At 45.0% G+C, this 20054-nt stretch overlaps 2 protein-coding genes across 7 annotated transcripts in view; both read right to left on the bottom strand.

The window, feature by feature from the left end:
• Positions 1 to 2246, bottom strand: part of LOC118397217 (ubiquitin carboxyl-terminal hydrolase 2-like) — a 42346-nt gene extending 40100 nt beyond the window's left edge. For 3 of the 4 annotated variants that reach the window (XM_035791765.2, XM_052467367.1, XM_052467368.1), the window contains exon 1: positions 621 to 729. The gene's annotated coding sequence lies outside the window, so the exon portion shown is untranslated. Of the gene's footprint in view, positions 1 to 620; positions 730 to 1785 lie in introns of those variants that run through there. The other variant, XM_035791764.2, reaches the window with a different exon arrangement.
• A 286-nt stretch (positions 2247 to 2532) lies between these two features.
• LOC118397216 (tubulin-specific chaperone cofactor E-like protein) lies at positions 2533 to 19587 on the bottom strand. 3 transcript variants are annotated; one of them, XM_035791761.1, is made up of 10 exons: positions 19431 to 19587; positions 12960 to 13078; positions 11958 to 12022; positions 9014 to 9247; positions 8689 to 8828; positions 8324 to 8505; positions 7789 to 8045; positions 7426 to 7552; positions 6559 to 6675; positions 2533 to 6295 (listed from the first exon to the last, which is right to left on the bottom strand). In XM_035791761.1, the coding sequence occupies exons 2-10, from the start codon at positions 12962 to 12964 to the stop codon at positions 5911 to 5913; spliced, it is 1512 nt and encodes a 503-aa protein (XP_035647654.1). In that variant the 5' UTR covers positions 12965 to 13078; positions 19431 to 19587; the 3' UTR covers positions 2533 to 5910. The 3 variants fall into 3 exon arrangements, with proteins under 3 accessions (XP_035647654.1, XP_035647655.1, XP_035647656.1); XM_035791762.2 differs by having other exon boundaries at positions 9014 to 9187; XM_035791763.1 differs by lacking the exons at positions 12960 to 13078; positions 19431 to 19587 and having other exon boundaries at positions 9014 to 9251; positions 11958 to 12028.
• Between the last annotated feature and the right edge of the window lie 467 nt (positions 19588 to 20054).

The following is a 20054-nucleotide window of genomic DNA, read 5'->3' as shown; positions in this document are numbered from 1 at the left end:
AGCCTAGGCTACACCTCATGCCTCCTCATCAACTGCATCACTTGACAGGCACAGAAATAGGTCCAAGTGATCATTCACTACAGGTCTCCAGTCAGCAAGTTGTCAGTATTTTAGGTTCATCTATTACAAAAAAATGTGAAAAAGCATAACGACTGTAGACTATTCTTCAGTGCGTGTTGTCAAATCCACAAAAAAATCTTCCTTGAAAATGTGGTTTCAGGAAAAAAAAAAAGGTTTCCACCCTGCCTATTTAAAGTCCTGTTTCGGAAATACTGTACTTGTTGAGTATCTTAATAATCCAGCGCTTGTCCAAACACACCATACCAACAGACCTGCGTCCCCACAACCCTGGCACAGCCAATGAAGTTCAACGAATAGGCCGAGCACAGCCAACAGACAATTACCAATGAATAAATAGGTCTCAAGATGATTTTCTGAGAAACGTTATCCCTCGTCTCTTTAACAAAACAAAATATGGGATAAGCAAAATGAAGACAAAAAAAACCCAGTAAGCCTAGGCTTCAAACAACCAACACCACACACAATGATTGTCAGGGAAAATAACAGAAAGGTACCCTTTGTAAAAGGGAACCAACGTGTCAATTGGTGGAGAGGCTCACCAGTGGCGTATCAAGCGGACGGCCAGAGTAGGGTGCTGTATAGGAGGCTGTAGCCTCTGAGTGAAAGGAGCCAGGGAGGGATTGTATGAGCACAGCGATCCAGAATGCCAGAGATCAAGTTACAGAGATGGTAAATATAGCAGTTGCCTATGACCTCCACAGGTCACTCAACACTCACTGGCATTAAGTTTTTTTTTTTTTATAGGCCATGAATAGGCCATGCAATGTAGGCCAGCAGCAACCACCGGGATGTGCTCTCTCTGTTATCTAAAGGTGTTTTCATTGTAAACCTACACGGAATGGTAGTCAGTGAAATGTCCCCATAAATGTCATCCAAAAGTTGAAAAAGACTAATGAAAATATTGTTTATATCTACTAGCCGTGGCTAGTTTTAAATTAAAAATATAAATTATACTTATATTATAATGGGTGTATGACACCATTTGGATACAAACAGGCAGTTTTTGTCATAATTTGTGTTAGGCCTATTTGCAAAATGGGGGGTAGTTCACCTGCAATATTACATAGTCTGGTTTGAAATGCATATCACATAATGGATAGTTGAAAGTGATGAAAACTGAAACCCTGAGCTGACAGCTACTTCGAGTGCAGGGATGGGCGTGGGTGTACGGGGGCGAGGAAGCAGTGACATTACAGCCAGCTACTGTCAGCGCCAAATTCAATGAGAGCAAGTCTCTATGACACCGAACTACAAAGTCAGCCAGAAGTTGTTTTAAGCTTCTATAGCAATTCATGAATGATCTCGATTCATGGTTGTGCATTTGCAGTGGATGAAGGACTAACGGTTAATACACCAGGAGCTAGCAGCTCCCCAAAATGATATACTGCAGCAGTTGGTTAGAACCTCGCACCACTCCCATGGCAGGCAAGTTGGCTAGCTAGGCTAACTTGTTAGCAGAGCGTGCACGCGAACTAGTCAGAGCGCGGCCGTGTATAAAAAAAAAGGGGGGCAGAGTTTTTAAAATTATATAGCTAAGCACCTGAATGCGACTCAAGACCACCGGTTTTAGCTCAGATGCATTCATATTAAGAGATGAAGCATACACATATGAAGCATACACATTTTAGATAAACTATCCGAGCGGCATCAAAGCAACTGATCAAGGTTTGCCTGCAGCTACTGGCCACTGCATTATTCACTCACCCCAGTCCGAGATCATCCCGTCTACTGTCAGTCCCGCTGGCAGAGCGTCCCCAAAGTGGCTTCTAGATAGTCTATCGGCGTCGTTAGACCACAGTTTTGAATATCGGTATGCTGAACCGATAACATTTGACAGATTAAAATAGCTAGATACTTTTCGCCATCACTGCCTTTGCGTTTCAATAGTTTTTTTAGCTGACCAAGTAACGGACGTTTCCCTTTAACTGTGACGTTGGTTCAGCAAATAGCTGCGGTGGATTGGTTTATTCTTGTCCACGAACGTAAAACCAGAGGACCGCCTCCCACACGTACATCTTAGTGACGGACGTAAACAGCAAGCAGACCCCCCACACTGATTCTGATCCACACACACATTCACATATGATCTGACATTGCTCACACAACTGGTTGCAAACAATTGTATATTTATCACAACTCCCTTTGCGTCCCGCTTTGAGTTCTAGACTGACTCCCGTCGCTTGCCTTTCCTTTTTTCTTTTTGCTGTTTGTGGCCATGACCACACACGGCTGGGGAAAATAATCAAGTTAGAAAAACGACAATTCCGGAAGAGGGCAGTGGTGTCATAACGAGTGCCTGTTACGTCACAACAAAGCTTTTCCACAATCCATCTGGTCACATAACCACGCAGACATTTTCATATATGTCATGGCTAAGGATAGTGGTTGACACTTCAAAATGTTTGATTTGGAATTCAGTAATACCACATAATTCACACACCCAACACCATACAATATTTAATACGTGTTTAATGCAAGAGTCAATGAGTTAAATTAAAAGGTGCATGTGTGTCCCTGGGTTACAATTCCTTTAGTTTGTTTCACAGCTACCAACGCTGATGAGAATCATTTAGTTATTTGCATTCTAGTTACTCACACTGCAGCGACCAATTGTCTTTTTTTGTCATTCAGCAGGGGGACACAGATAATTCACATAATACAAATCATACATCTACAATCTGTGTCATTGAATGTTTCATCACCTGCCCTGCCTCTTATGAAAAGAATGGTTTAGAAGCCAGCATAATCTGTAACATTATTATAGCAGCACCTCTATAAATCCCATGCTCTAAAAAAAAAATAATTGATTTGGATTTATAGTGTTGCAACGTATTTGTGCTGAAATGGGGCCATTTGTTTTGAAACTTCCACCAATGCAATGGACAATAAAACAACGGGGACTGGAAACACTACCACAGACAGCTTCATAATAAACCAGCCTTACAAAACGGAGGCTGATAGACAAGATCAATGCAGTCAATGCTATGTCTTCCAACATCTCACAATCAAAGCAACAGTAGAATAATTGAATGCTGCACTGTAGAAAGAACACGACTGTTTATTTTTGTATGCATCTTGCTCTACACAGGTAAGTAGTATGGAGTTCAGAGGAATTACATCCGTCTTCTCATTTACCATTCAAGTTGCATTCGATCATGTAAACTCATAAAGCCATCATTGAATGATCCATGTTCCATACTTATATTTATGCCACACAGATATACCTTTTCTAAACATTTGCATGTACTGTAGTAAGCACATTTGTACAGCACTGTTACATCCAGGAGGCAGACAATCAGAAAACAGTCTCTATACTGGTTGAACTCATGGAACACACATATATCAGGTGTTTAGCATCACGCTAATTTCGATGTAGCTAGCTGCCCAGTTTACCTAGCCTATAATGGCTGAAATGTTCAGATTATTTTGCCACACATAAACCCATTCCCTTCAATAAAACAGTAAGTGGTACATTACTTTAAGTATTCCTTTCTTCTTCCCACATTTGACACAATGATGAGAATACACTGGGTTAGGTTGAATAAGCAGAAGGTTTCATACCCACAACACAACAACAGGAGATATATGTACTGTACCTGATTATTGTGGACCTGCATAATGGCTTTATAAATAATTTGCAGTTCAGGATAGGCACTGACCCACAACAATGATAAATATTTTTACTACTCCGGAGCAAATAACACATGAATGAATTCTAAAGCATTGGCCATTAAAGCCAGACAAGAGTGAGGTGGTGACATGGAATAGATCAAAGACAGATCCTTCACACTAAAACATACCGATCCTGAACGTAACTAGTGCACCAATTCAGTGTGTGCTGACAGTACTAGGGAAAGCACCTCACACAAAAATAAATCCATCAAAATGTATTACACATTTTTGCACTTCAAACATGTCAAACTCTAGCAGATTTAAGTTGATAACTTGATTCAGAATCCTTCAAATGTGCAACGTGCAAAGCTGATGAAAGTGAAACAAAAACATTACAGTAAGAACTGCACGCCCAGGAAGCAATGGTTACAGGCTCAGATGACTGTCGCGTGCCATTAGCCAATAGCGGATTCAATTTCCTTTAAATCACTATACTGTGCCACTCTCAATTATCACACGAAGCAGTGGTGCCTACTGCCTACACTAAAACATTACTTCAGAAACCATGGGAAGCCATTACATCTAGGCCTATGGCATTATCTAAATGTACATGGAGCCACGACTCCAGATTCAAATGAATGTTTTATTCCTTTATATTTGATTACATCTTTATCCCTTTACACAGTGCCCCTCACAGTCGTAACATTCGTGCATTAAGTGTGCCTGCCAGTGCATGCTGACTCCATTAAAGCATGGGTTCACTAACCAAGGGAAGCTGTCTAGGCCACACAAAAAGATTAGGCCTAATGGACCCTTACTGCGTATTACTATGCAATGGCAAAATAAATACAACAAGCAGTATAAAATATATTGCTATGGTCTAACGTTCAATCTTTTGAGAGGTCTAACTCTGCTAAGTGCATCTTCCAATACTTTACTGTCTTCCAAATCAGACAATGACATAAAGCTAACAAATTCTGTAAAATCCAGGGAAACAAGCAGCGTGGAAATTGGGATTTATTAAAGTGGCGGTGCCCCTCAGCTGTGAAGTACCAAGCAATGCCTTAGTTCTACTGTCCCAGCTACTGACCTAGTGACCTTCGCCCCCGCGATGACAAAAATAACACCAAGCATGAGCCTCTACACGCAAGGAAAATGCGTCAACAATGCAATGAATAGTACACAAGAGTTCATACAAATCTTTGGTGAACACACAAAGCCTCTTGTCTGCAATAGACCTAAAATACTGTGGCTCTGGCACAGAAGCAAACGTGTCAATAGGTGTTCAAACGTAACCTAGACCTAACATGTACTGACGGTCCCCGACAGTGGAAGGATCCACACGAATGCAAAAAAAACTGAACACACACTACATAAAAACATACTTCGCAAAGGACATTGTCATGCAGCACTATATGGTACATCCATTTTTTTCAGCCAGAGGCATCAATAGCCTAAAAACACTACGGTACAACTGGCCAAAGAAAGCCAATTTGAAAACTCAAGGTGATTTGAGTTTGAATAAGAAGTATCCTCCAAAAATACTAATCTCACTGAACACTACTTAGAATAACTAAACCTAACTTAGAATAACCCATCAAAAACTATGGCCTGGTCTTGTGAGGAAGTGGAATGACACAGCGCAATGAAGACTTCCATTAGCTACAGTACGGTCACCCTAGTACACTCAAAACAGAGTTTGTGGCACAGCAGTATACCATATCCTTTAATCAGCATTCTCTGCATACCACAGGGTATGCAAAGGGGAGATTGATTGTTTTAAAGATAAAAGATACACTGGTTGTACTCTGCAATATCTCCTGTGCTCCTCCCCTGAAGATAATACCTTTTAGGAGTCAAGGGCAGAGGCGTTACACCAAGACAAAGAGGGGACTCAGTCACACAGAATATGCACACCTTTAGAGGGCAGCATACAAGACACATTTGTTGTGATTAGTTGGTGTGTGTGTGCATGTGTGGTGCAGTGAGGTGAAACACAACAAAGCCAGTCAGAATCAGAGTCAGAGTCGCTGTTATTCCTGATAGTGTGTCCCACACTGAATGTAGAACATAGGACGGGCGAAAGGAGGGGTGCAGGGAGCTCTTCAGACAAGATTAGGATGGGGGAGGGTATGAGCATAGAAATATAATGACTAGAACTGCGCCCCCTTCAAATCAATGTGCCATGATAGGTGGACCGTTCTAGTCATTCTATTTCTATGGCGGGGGAGTTAAGGTTTTGGAGTTAAGGTTTGATAGTGATTTGGCAGTGGTGGTAGTCCCCCGGCCAGCTTTAGGCACCACCAGGAGTTCGTCCCCGTCCTGGATACTGTAGGAGTGGAGGGCTCTGGTGTGGTACTTCATCTCCTCCGGCCCAAAGACACACTCCTTGTCGATGTAGTAAAGACGCATCTGATTGGCCGACAGCTGCACGACTGTCCTCAGCTGTTTCTTCAGCTCGGCCACAGTCTGGTCCAGGCGGATACTCACCTCTGCCACCTTGTCCTCGCAGTGCACCTCCACCTTGGCGTGGCAGCGGGGTCGAAGGTCGATCTCAGCCAAGGGTTCTAGCTTCCCGTATTTGGTCACCAGGCAATGGTACCTAGAACGGCAGGTATAGACGGATTTAGAAACACACAAACATACTAAATATACCACAGTCATCGAGACTAAGTTATTTAACATTACGGTTAGGTGAGGTTACAGTCATTATTTTTAACGAACATGAAGACTTTATTTTGAATGTGCACATTTTAATAGGCACCTGATACTACAATTAAGCCAGTAAAGTACGTGCCAAATTCTATTGAATGGATATATGCAGTCTCATTGGATCAGTTAAAGGAGTAGCATAGTGTGGTATACCTGTAAGGTAGCTCCTCCTCTGGGTAGTCGACATGGTAACGGATGAAGAACCTCTCAGAGTCCTCTCTCTCCCCATCCGTCACCACACTGCCATTGAGCGAAGATACAGAGGGCAGGCTGCGAGGATAAAGGGTGAGCTTTTCACTACCTAGAGATATATGGCACTGTTGCAGTATTGTGTGTGTGTTAACGCAATGTCACAGTGAGTACGTTTACATGCAGAGGAACAATTTGATATTAAACTGATTATGGCAGTTGGCAATAGTCATGTAAACACCTTACTCTGTTTAGCATAATTGGCTCAAGGACAAAATCGAAGTAAGCATACACCGATAAATACACCTGTTTTTCTGAATAATCTTTCTAATTATTAGGACATATAAACAACCTAATTGGCGTTCCAGCGGTGTCTTTGGTCTGCACACGTGCCAGCACCAGCAGAGTGAGTCTCCCGCATCAGAGCGAGTGAGGTGAGTTCGGAACAAATTAACGTATCCGTCTTAGAAGTAGTTTTCACATACAAAATGTACATGTCCGACCTTCGGATGAGAATTGCTTCCCAAAAACAACATGGTTGCTGTGGTAGAATGTTTATTTCGATTGGCGATGTTCTGCACTTATCAGAGTCCCATCAGGCAGCCTGATTTCAGATGTGTCCATGGAAACAGGGTTGTTAGGGAAATTGTTATTTCCAGTAAAGCATGTAAACATTATTATTCAAACTATTATATTCATCTGACATTCCACAACTCTCACATTATTGTGTGCATGTAACCGTACTCAGATAAAAATGAGATCTTTCCACTATGTGTGTGTTGAGGTCTGTGTGATTGCCTCACTCACCCAGTAGCTCCCAGAGAAACTTACTGTGATACCATGAGGCTCCGACGCTCTGTGTTGGTATAGGTCTGCAGTAAGGGAATCCCCTGCAGCCTCACATCTTCCAGTTTAGGAAACTGGTTCAGCTTCTCTATGTCCTCCCATCGGTTAAGAGCTGGCACACACAGACGCATAGGTGACCACACACCCACACCTTATTAAATACATTTCCATAAACAGTCAAACAGAATGATCTTTACATTTGTGCCCCGGCTCTGACACTAGATAGCTAGATACCACAGAGAAAGTAGAGGGGTATTAGCAATCAGGATGTTGGGTAAACTTCAAATATCAATCTCAAGAACTGAAAGGAGTCCAAGGACAGTTTCCAGTGAAGGCTCTGGTTGATACCTGAGTTGTGCAGATTGATGCTGCGTAGGTTGGGGAAGAGGCGTCGCAGCATTTCTTCTGAGTCCTGAATGGAGCTCAGGTTGCAGTTGGACATGACCAGAGTTTCCAAGCCGGGGAACATGGGGCCAATCTTGCGCACCTCGGCCCAGTCCTGCAGGTTGTTGTCAGTGATGTGCAGTAGGCGCAGTGTGGGGCAGGGCACAGTAGAGGCTGACACGGTGGTGTACTCATTAAGGCACAGGAACAGCTCTTCCAGCCTGGCGGGCAGGGAGCAACACAAGGTTCAGTATAGAGACCATTAACTTTTCTTAATGCTTCTACTGTAATGTACTGTTAGCTGCCTGAAACCTGGACCTCATAACAGATGACCACTCACTACTCTCTCCAATCCACAATACTCGAGAGGGACACAAAATCCCTCTCACTGGCTTGGGAAAACACATTTCTCTCTCTTGAGAAGTGAACAATCAGAATTTGCCTTTGATTTTTTTTTTAAAGGTGTTCAATAGCAGTGTAGCATCAAGGTTTATCTTACTCAGGCATCTCCCGTGTTAGCACGAGCACTGTGTTCCAGGACACTTGAGTGTTGTTGAGGACCAGGCGTCGGACTCGGGCAAAGGCCTTAGCACCGCTAGGCTCCAAGACAACCTCACTTAGCGGGTTGGAGCTCAGGTTGAGGAAGTCCAGGTTGGGGATGTTTGACACAATCTTACTGATCTGAAAGGAGTGGCTTCAAACTTAGTGTGACATCCTCAATATAATAATTCAATGCATACATGTAAATAGCTACAAGGATATGGGTGAGATTGCATACTGGTAGAGGAATTATTGTACAAAGTTACTATAAAATGTACCCAATGTTTCCCATCTTGGCAGAGTACCCTAGTTGAGCCTACCCACCTCATGCCAGTCCTGGAGCTTGTTGTGGGACAAGTCGAGCTCCATCACGTGGGCACAGAAGGCTGCGATCTCTCTCTGCTCTCCCGCATGGCTGATTCCACAGCCAGCCAGGACGAGCACACTGGGAAGGTTCAAACGATCTGGAGAGAGCAGAATAACTTGAGGAAACCAGGCCTATCTATACCACCGCTCAATCATCAAAATCCTCATCATCATCCTAACTGAGCTGCTGAAGAGGAAGGAACCTACTCAGGGATGGCAATGGCATTTTTAAAACAGGGTTCAAATGGGTAACACTGTGGATGGATCATATCGAAGACCTCACCTTTCATGGGTGAGCCTTGTGGGAGAGTTGGCACTACCACCACGCCCATGCCGGGCCCTCGGCGGTACGGGAAGTTCTCCGGGCTGTACTTCTCGCTGAGAACCTGCATGAAGGTGCGGCCCTCCTCCTCGGGTGGATCCACGGCCCCACTGTCCCACATCCCCTCTGGGTCGGCTGGGTCGCCGAAGTGGTAAAAGAGCCAAACACTCATAGAGGTTAGCTTGGCAGGGTCAGCTGGCTGAGACAATAGTGGAAGTCATTCACCTTCACGCCCACATCCAATCCCTCGGAGGGTCTCGGCCATCACTGACATTAGCCTGACCCGTTTCCCCTTCTAAACAGTTATGGTCATACAGTGCATTCGGAAAGTATTCAGACGCCTTGACTTTTTCCACATTTTGTTACGTTATAGCCTTATTCTAAAATGAATTGAATTGTTGTTTTTCATCAATATACACACAATACCCCATAATGACAAAGCAAAAACAGGTTTAGACATTGTATTATATTAAAAATTCAAAACTGAAATATCACATTTACATAAGTAGTTAGACCCTTTACTGAGTACTTTGTTGAAGCACCTTCGGCAGTGAGTACAGCCTCGAGTCTTCTTGGGTATCATACTACAAGCTTGGCACACCTGTATTTGGGGAGTTTCTCCCATTCTTCTCTGCAGATCCTCTCAAGCTCTGTCAGGTTGGATGGGGAGCATCGCTGCACAGCTATTTTCAGGTCTCTCCAGAGATTTTCCATCTGGTTCAAGTCCGGGCTCTGGCTGGGCCACTCAAGGACATTCAAAGACTTGTTCAGAAGCCACCCATGCACTGTCTTGGCTTTGTGCTTAGGGTCGTTGTCCTGTTGGAAGGTGAACCTTGAGGTCCTGAGTGCTCTGGAGCAGGTTTTCATTAAGGATCTCTCTGTACTTTGCTCTGTTCATCTTTCCCTCGATTCTGACTAGTCTCCCAGTCCCTGCCACTGAAAAACATCCCCACAGCATGATGATGCCACCACCATGCTTCACCGTAGGAATGGTGCAAGGTTTCCTCCAAACGTGACACTTGGCATTCAGGCCAAATAGTTCAATCTTGGTTTCATCAGGCCCGAGAATCTTGTTTCTCATGGTCTGAGAGTTAGGTGCCAAACTCCAAGTGGGCTGTCATGTGCCTTTTACTGAGGAGTGGCTTCCGTCTGGCCACTTGACACAATCCTGTCTCGGAGCACTACGGACAATTCCTTCGACCTCACGGCTTGTTTTTTTTTCTGACATGCACTGTCAGCTGTGGGACCTTATATAGACAGGTGTGTGCCTTTCCAAATCATGTTCAATCAATTGAATTTACCACAGGTGGACTCCAATCAAGTTGTAGAAACATCTCAAGGATGATCAATGGAAACAGGATGCACCTGAGCTCAATTTCAAGTCCCTTAGCAAAGGGTCTGAATACTTATGTAATATAAGGTATTTCTGTTTTTTACATTTAAACATTTGCAAACATTTCTAAAAACCTGTTTTCACTTTGTCATTATGGGGTATTGTGTGTAGATTGATGATGGAAAAAATGATAATACATTTAAGAATAGAGGTTTCTATACTCTCCAAATGCACTTTCCAATACATACCAGTCTTCACTGAAAAGTATACTATTCACATACGACACATTCCATTTTCAGCTACAGTATTTCAATCAGGCATGTTAACAGATTAGATCAACTTGATTATGGGGTGGTAGGTAGCCTAGTGGTTAGAGTGTTGGGCCAGTAACCGAAAGGTTGCTGGATAGAATCCCTGAGTTGACAAGGTAAAAATCTGTCATTCTGGCCCTGAACAAGGCAGTTAACCCACTGTATCCCTGTAGGCCGTCATTGTAAATAAGAATTTGTTCTTAACCGACTTGCCTAGTTAAATAAAGGTTCAATTTTTATTTATTTTTTAAAACAGTTACTATTTTACATGGTCAGTCAGTTGATGCTGCTTGATATCAATGCCTTGGACACAAAACAGACAGAGCATAATTATTGGTATTTCAATATGTATTTCCCTTTAAGAGGGAAAAGGAGCCTCAGTGATAATACTAAAGAAGGGAGTGACGGAGGGAGTCGTCTGTCCTAAAGTCCTTATCAGTAAAACGCAGTGAGACTTTGCCATTTAAACTTTAAAGCCCTCTGAAAGCCTGAGGAAAGGGTAGGCCTCTCTTTTTATGTACTCGAGACCAAAAATTAATTAATTGAAAAAGTGGATAGACTTCTGCTCTTTGGCCATAATATTTAACGTTTAACCAACTGAGCAGGCAAAGTTTGTCATAATCCGGAAACACTGATGACATCATCTGGTGTGCATCATGTGACTTTAAACAACTATGACCAGGCAAATGTCAGTAGTGTTTGACTACAAAACATAAAAAACGTAATTTTCAAATATGTTGATAATGGGGTGGTGCTGGCCATCTGCTGCTGGCTACATAAATAATGTTGAGGTTTTACTGAAATGAAAGTTATAGTATCAAATTAAAGTACTTCACCGGCAGGTGTAGGTCACAGTAAACACTTTCCCACTTTTGATTATTTATTTCAACTCCTGTTGTATACTCATTGTTTCTAAGTCCGTGTTCATGTAAATGTTTTATGTTCCACAGTGTCATGTTGATAATTACAAGAGAACGGCAATGAAATGCTATAGAAATATTCCCTATGATGTCGTGTTCTTAAACAGTGGAATTTTCCTATATATCTGTTATATTACAACAACCATAAAAGGAAATGATAGATTACAGTATCCATAATATACGTATCATTGTACAAAACTGACACGTTGTTATTACTAGGCTATTGACTAATATGATTAAAATGATGTCCTTAACATACATGAGTGTGAGGAAAACAATAGGTAGTATAAAGTACAATGACAATACAGGAACAAGTGTGCTCTGTAGGCTAAGTGTCTTACCTCCAGCAATGTTCCTCTCCACCAGTCCACTATCACAGCTCATTGTGGGTTTCTGCAGAGAAGGCCTGTCAGAGGAACACAGTTTTTGGAATTAAGGACCAGTCATGTGCTGGTGGGACGGACTTGCAAGTAAAATTAGTATAAAAGGATGTACAAATCTCTCTTACTCCCATAGTTTGACTCTAGATGGATAAACCTGTTTTGGCATGGACAGTGCCATTGAGTGCTTACACCATTTTAAAGTAGTCAACTGGGTGGGACTTCATATGGGTTAAGGAAGGATCACATGATTGTATCCAGGTCATCGGGATTATACTTGTGAGAAAACATTCCATAACTGTAGGCGGCAGTAAATCCTTAATTCCAAAACCTGTTCATTCAAAACACACTCTAGGTGGCAGTATGCACCCTTTCAGTTTTTTTGCCAAAATGGACTACTTCAAAATAGAGATGCCTCAATGGAACCAAAGATATTTATAACTAACCCAAAATCAAATTTCCAATGGGAGCAAATTAAGCATAGTGGGCAGAACAAGCAAGGAGGTGGGCAGAGCCAAGCACGCGCTAGAGAGATCCTATTGACGCATTCAATCATGTATTTGCATATTTCCATTAGGGAACACCTCCTTTGAACACTGTGTAATAACTCAATTTGCCATTGCACTCCTTGTAAACAATACATTTTTTTTTTTAATCAAAGGGTCAAGTCTACAAAGCTTAGTGCACTCTGTTCACAACAGATTCTAGTTTAGGTGAACTTTAAACTGTATTGAGATTGGGCATTTCTTCAATGAGAAAATCAGCAGAATGTCGGCCCGGTTCCAACTTGGTCCATGCTCTCCCACTGCCGACCACTAGGCTTCCTGTCCTCACCCATATTTGATTGATACAGCTGATGAAACATCTGGCTCCTTGATCTCTGTGATGGCGCTGCCTGTGCGCACACAGACGCCATAATGGGACATTTATAAAGATGTTATCTCTATCAGTCTCAATGCTTACTCCATAGTGGCTGGCTGGGCAGGGGAAGAGAGGCTGAGCCCTCCTCCTTCAGACTTCTCTCCAGCGAGGGGCTGCTAGGTGAACAGGAGGGACACGCAGGCACCACGTGAGAGTAGACACTGGAATCAAAACAAACCATATGTCACGATTGTCGTAGTGAGGAGACCAAAGCGCAGCGTGATGTGAATACATATTTTTTAATGAAAGATGAAAAAACAAGAAGTACACGAAACAAACAAAATAACAACACGACCGTGACCGCTATCAAAACTGAGTGCAAACATGCAACATCACATAGACATAGACAATAACCCACGAAATACCCAAAGAAGATGGCTGCCTAAATATGGTTCCCAATTAGAGACAACGAAAAACAGCTGACTCTAATTGAGAACCAATCTAGGAAATCATAGACATACATAAACACCTAGATAGTAAACGACTCCATAAACCTACAAAACCCCTAGACAGTACAAAAACACATACATAACCCATGTCACACCCTGACCGGACCAAAACAATAAAGAAAACAAAGAATAATAAGGTCAGGGCGTGACACCATATGCAGTTAGGCATGATATTCAAATGACATTAAAGAAATCTACATAAATATATATGCATTGTTGACTTGTTAAATCATCACTTTGAGGAGCAGGTCAAATAAATATCTGCATGAAAAGGAATTCAGATGGTAAACTGGCCTAGGCTTACTAATTATATTAGTTTGAGTAGGCTATAGCCTAGTTCAGGGATCATCAAATAGACTCTGCCGCGGGCCGATTTGTTATTGGGCGGATGGATGGTCAGGGGACCGGAACATCATTATAAATTATAATTATTTGTAGACTGCAAATTGACAGAAACAATCCCAAACAGATATAATATTTTACTAATGTCACGACTCCCACCGAAGGTGGCTCCTCTTCCTGTTCGCGCAGTGGTTGTCGTCACCGGTCTACTTTTCTATTGGTTTTGTCTTATTTAAGTGGGAAAGAAACAATTTAATTTAACCTGTTTCTTGTTTAGGTTTTTAGTTGGGCTATTTAAGCCGGTAAGGCCCGCCTGCTCTTTGTGCGGGCTTATTTTCCCCTGTGTTTGTGTGTGGTAGTGCGTTTCAGTTTTGTTTTTCTCTGGACTGGTTAGGTCCTGGTTTTGGGCCGGTCGTTTATGTGCATCCTGTATTGGCGTGTACTATTTTCTCTGTGCCGGAGATAAAAGCATTGTTCTGTACCTTCTGCGCCTGACTCCGCACCCACTACGCCTAAGTGCGTCACAGAAGCCCGCACCATCGAATGGAGTCAGCAGGAGCAGCGGCCACCCCCCTTCCATCGATGATGCGCGTCCTCCATCATACGTCCATCCTCCATCAAATTGGGTCGGCGATGGAGCAGATGATGGAGCGAATGGACTGATGGGAGAGGAGTGGTCTACCCACCTCACCTCCAGCTCCTCCGACGAGTCAACCCACTCCTCCGGCGGCGCCCGGCTCCAGCGCACTACGTCTTGCGCCCCCGAGGGAGTACAATGGAGCGGCAGCTGGGTGCCAGGGTTTTTTACTCCAGCTCGAGTTGTACCTGGCTACCATGAAGCAGACTCCCTCGGGCGAGGAGAGTGAACGTTCTCGTCTTCTGCCTGACGGGCCAAGCCCTGGAGTGGGCCAACGCTGTTTGGAATGGTCCAGACTCGGCGAGGGATCACTATACAGAGTTCACCCGGTGAGCGGCTCTTCCACCTTAGGCAGGAGACGAGGAGCGTGCAGGATTCATAAACATGTCAATCCGGCTGGACAATATGCTAGCTGCCCGCGGGCGTTCAGAAAGGGTCCTGTCAGTTCCACCTCCTGGCCATCCCGCTCCCATACCTATGGAGTTAGGGGGGGGGAGGGGGGCGCATCGAGAGGTACCGGAGGAGGAGGCTCCTCCTGCACCAGCTGTGGTCGGAAAGGACACACTTCCGAACGGTGCTGGAGGAGCCCGTCTGGGAGTCGAGAGGGCAGGCAGAACACTTCTCGGTCACCCCATGTGAGTCAGCATCAAACTCACCCAGAGCCCCCTGTTGGTCACATGTTTGTATTTATTTATTTTCTTTCATTTTCTCCCTCTCTCCAGCATAAGGCGCTAGTCGATTCAGGCGCAGCTGGGAACTTTATGGATCGCGAACTCGCCCGTAAGCTGGGGCTTCTGCTGGTGCCGATAGATCCACCGTTCCCCATGCACTCCTTAGATAGCCAACCGTTAGTGTCAGGGCTGGCCAGGGAGGCCACGGTTCCACTGGACATGGTAACGCAGGGGGATCATAGGGAGCGGATTAGTCTGTTCGTTATCGATTCACCTGCGTTTCCAGTGGTGCTGGGGGTTCCCTGGCTGGCCAGTCACAATCCCAGGATTTTGTGGAAACAGGGGGCTCTCCATGGGTGGTCTCAATTCCATCCCAGTGGGGTTTAGTTACCCGCTACCTCTCATCGCTACGGCAGTGGAATCATTTCACGGAGCACGTTTTTTCACGAGACCTCAGAAGTATAATCTGGTGCGTATTCGGGAGGGAGGTGAGTGGAAAAACGTGTTTAGTACCACATCTGGCCATTATGAGTACCTTGTCATGACGTATGGGTTAAAGAATGCTCCAGCCGTCTTTTAATCCTTTGTAGACGAGATTCTCAGGGACCTGTACGGGCAGGGCGTGGTGGTATATATATATCGATGATATCCTGATCAATTCCGCCACATGCACCATGTGTGTGTCTCTGGTGAGCAAGGTGCTTGGTCGACTGCTGGAGCATGACCTATACGTTAAGGCTAAGAAGTGTGTGTTCTCCAAACGAGCCGTCTCCTTCCTGGGTTATCGCATTTCCACCTCTGGGGTGGTGATGGAGTGTGACCGCGTTAGGGCCATGCGTAATTGGCCGACTCCAACCACGGTAAAGGAGGTGCAGCGGTTTTTAGGGTTTGCCAATTACTACAGGAGGTTTATCCGGGGTTTTGGCCAGGTGGCGGCTCCCATTACCTCACTGCTGAAGTGGGGGCCGGCGCGTTTAGGGTGGTCGGCAGAGGCGGACAGAGCCTTCAGTCGGTTGAAGGCGCTGTTCACTGATGCTCCCGTGTTGGCGCACCCAGACCACACTTAAGCGTTCATAGTGGAGGTGGACGCGTCCGACGCTGGGGTTGGAGCCGTGCTATCACAGCGCTCGGGTACACCACCGAAGCTCCGCCCCTGCGCTTTCTTTTCGAAGAAGCTCGGTCCGGGGAAGCAAAACTATGATGTGGGGGACCGGGAGTTGTTAGCTGTGGTAAAGGCCCTGAAGGTGTGGAGACACTGGCTTGAGGGGGCTAAGCACCCTTTCCTCATCTGGACTGACCACCGTAATCTGGAGAATATCGGTCAGCGAGGAGACTGAATCCGCGTCAGGCAAGGTGGCCTATGTTTTTCACCAGATTTAGGTTTACGATCTCGTACAGACCAGGTTCCCTGAACACGAAGGCCGACGCGCTGTCCCGTCTCTATGACACAGAGGATCGGCCCATCGATTCTACTCCCATCCTCCCAGCTTCTAAACTGGTGGCACTGGTGGTATGGGAGGTGGACACGGACATTGAGCCGGCATTACGGTTGGAACCTGCGCCTCCACAGTGTCCTACAGGTCGTAAGTACGTGCCGCTTGGTGTTCGTGATCAATTGATTCGGTGGGCTCACACACTACCCTCTTCGGGTCATCCTGGTGTGGCGACGACAGCGCAGGGTCTTAGGGGGAAGTACTGGTGGCCCACCTTAGTTAGGGACGTGAGGTTCTATGTCTCTTCCTGTTCGGTGTGTGCTCAGAGTAAGGCTCCTAGACACCTGCCTAGAGGGAAGTTACAGCCCCTCCCCACTCCAAAACGGCCATGGTCTCACCTGTCAGTGGACTTCCTTACCGATCTTCCCCCGTCTCAGGGGAACACCACGATCCTGGTTGTTGTGGTTCGGTTTTCTAAGTCCTGCCATCTACTCCCGTTGACCGGTCTCCCTACGGCCCTACAGACTGCGGAGGCCCTATTTACCCACTTCTTCCGGCACTACGAGGTGCTGGAGGACATCGTCTCTGATAGGGGTCCCCAGTTCACATCCCGAGTGTGGAGAGCGTTTATGGAGCGCCTGGGGGTCTCGGTCAGCTTGACCTCTGGATATCACCCCGAGAGTAATGGGCAGGTGGAGAGAGTGAACCAGGAGGTGGGTAGGTTTCTGCAGTCGTATTGCCAGGACCGACCAGGAGAATGGGCGAGGTATGTCCCATGGGCGGAGTTGGCCCAGAACTCACTCCGCCACTCCTCCACGAACGTGTCACCATTTCAATGCGCGTTGGGCTACCAGCCGGTCCTAGCACCATGGCATCAGAGTCAGACCAAGGCTCCTGCGGTGGAAGAATGGGTGCAGCGCTCTAAGAAGACCTGGAGGGTCGTCCAGGAATCCCTCAAGCAAGCCGGTGGATGGCAGAAGAGGAGCGCTGACCGCCACCGCAGTGAGGCCCGGGGGACAGGGTCTGGCTCTCGACCCGAAACCTGCCCCTCCGCTTTCCCTGCTGGAAGCTGGGGCCGCAGTGTGTGGGGCCCTTCAATGTCCTGAGGAGGATGAACGAGGTGTGTTATCAATTACAACTCCCTTCCTATTATCGTATTAACCCCTCGTTTCATGTCTCTCCTCAGGCCGGTGGTAGCTGGTCCCCTGCAGGAAGGTGAGGTGCCGGAGGTCCCTCCACCCTCTCTGGACATCGAGGGGTGGAGTGAGGGGCCTGCAGTACCTCGTGGACTGGGAGGGTTACGGTCCGGAGGAGAGGTGCTGGGTACCGGTGGGGGACATCTTGGATCCGTCACTGTTGAGGGATTTCCATCGCCTCCATCCGGATCACTCTGTTCCTCGCCCTCCGGGCCGCCCTCGAGGCCGGTGTCGGCGTGTGGCTCCTGTCGGGGGGTACTGTCACGACTCTCACCGAAGGTGGCTCCTCTTCCTGTTCGGGCGGCGCTCGGCGGTCGTCGTCACCGGTCTACTAGCTGCCAGTTAGAATGCTTGTTACTTCGTTGTAGGCATACTGTATGTTATTGTCAGGTACTACTTTGTGCTGAAGCACTATGTTAGCCAGTTTACATCCCTTTTCTGTTGGTTTTGTCTTACACCTGTTTACACCTGTCTTACAACTGGTTACACCAGTTTTGTTTTTCTCCGGACTGGTTAGGTGCTAGTTTTGGGCCGGTCGTTTATGTGCGCCCTGTATTGGCGTGTACTATTTTCTCTGTGCCGGAGATTAAAGCATTGTTCTGTACCTTCTGCGCCTGACTCCACACCCACTACGCCTAAGTGCGTCACAAATAAAACATTTTCAAACCTTGCATACAATCACATGCTGTATCTCTCTATTATGCCTGGCAATACTTTGGAACATATTTACAAAATTAAAATCACTCTGGGATGATTTGCTGGTACTTTCAGTCTTTTATGTCCAACATTGAAAAAAATTGTTGGACATTTTGTGAAACAGGACTTGAATCACAGAAAAATTGAGGGGCCAAATAAAATGACCAGCCAGTTGGGAAACCTGGCCTATGTGATGTCACTGACATTTGATCATGTTTTATGAATAGCTTGGCTCTGATGAATATCAAGTGGCACATAAACTGTCCATAATATAGTACTGTTAGCTTCAGAATAGAGGGAATAGAAGGACCAAATTACATATCTGAACCTCTGTTAAAAAGCTATGGTCATAAAATAGGTTGGGAGAATAGTTAGTCTGGTCTCAGATCTGTTTGTGCTATTGCCAATTACATTTCTGTCATTGTCAAGCCAAACATTATGTTTGTGCAATCCATGCCAAATACCTGCCACTCATTCTGTGAGAATAGCTATCTAGCAAATTTTTTTCTCAAATTAATTATTTTATATACTAGCTAGTACTACAGTACAGCAAATGTACATAATGAGTACTGCAGAGAGCTAGCTAATTATATGCCAATCAAATCAGGGACAATTACGTGCAGATGGACTCGAGCACGAAAAAGAACACGAAACAAGAACCGTGAACGGAAAACGCTGCGATAGAAAATAAAGATGTGAAGCATGAAACGTATTTTATAGCTAGGATAAACGTCGAGGATGATTACAACGTTATTTCATAAACGTTACACATAATCATTCTGTACAATTTGACAGTAGCTTTCACCTGCTAGTTATCTGCAGGATCAGTGGTTTGCAATCTGACAATTTATTACGATTACACTAGTACGATTAGCAAACTAGATCAGCTAACCAAAACGTTACATTGCATCTTCTCCTCTACGAATGGTCAGACTGGTCCAGACTCCACACTCAGCATCATTGAATGACCAATGTAAAGACAATGCATCAACATGACACAAATACTATTGTCATAATACGATTGCATTAGCTAGATATAATCCAAAAGCAATAGACATACATGTAATATTTTCGCATTTCCAAACTCACCTTTATTGACCTACTCTGTGTAAATGTCTTGTTGTTGATCCAGCTGTCATTGCCCCCCCCTCTCATCCCGGAAATGACGTGGCTTAATGAAACGTCTGGATATTTTCCTTAGATCGTGGATGCGCAGCTTTGAACAGTATACTTACATGTCTTTGAATACATAATTGGTAATAATAACCCATCTACAGTCAGGTAATGCTACTATAGCTGACTAGATTTAACACTGGTAATGATGGAAAGGCTTGACAATCAGTTTGCTGACGAAATATGTTGCATCTATCTCCAGGGATATACTTCCTTCTCTTCTTGCTGTTGTATACAAATACAAATGACGAATTAAGTTTGATGACTTTGACTGGGCAAAAGCTAGTACATTCACTTGTTCATGACAAGTGTCACTGAAATTCCCCTGACTGGCAATCACCTTCTTGCCCTGTCCTGCACCGCACTCTCCTGGTAGAGAAGCTTGTTGTTTTGGTTCAATCCGAAGAGGCGCTGTCTCTACTGTCACTGTACTGGCGCCATCTGTACTGAACATCCCAGCCTAGTTTCATACTAGACGTAACATAGTAAATGTATATTCGCGGCACTCAAATTAGTATATTATTTTTGATACTGTATGTT

This window comes from Oncorhynchus keta, chromosome 18 (genome assembly GCF_023373465.1).
Source record: "Oncorhynchus keta strain PuntledgeMale-10-30-2019 chromosome 18, Oket_V2, whole genome shotgun sequence".
NCBI lineage: Eukaryota > Metazoa > Chordata > Actinopteri > Salmoniformes > Salmonidae > Oncorhynchus > Oncorhynchus keta.
The sequence above is the reverse complement of the archived record's forward strand: the minus strand, read 5'-3'. Positions and strand labels throughout refer to the sequence as shown.

Coding starts and splice junctions, on each gene's coding strand:
- LOC118397216 (XM_035791761.1), bottom strand. Junction 8,046..8,323: donor CTAACACGGGAGATGCCTGA/GTAAGATAAACC, acceptor CCTGCCCGCCAG/GCTGGAAGAGCTGTTCCTGT. Junction 6,296..6,558: donor GAGGAGGAGCTACCTTACAG/GTATACCACACT, acceptor CTGCCGTTCTAG/GTACCATTGCCTGGTGACCA.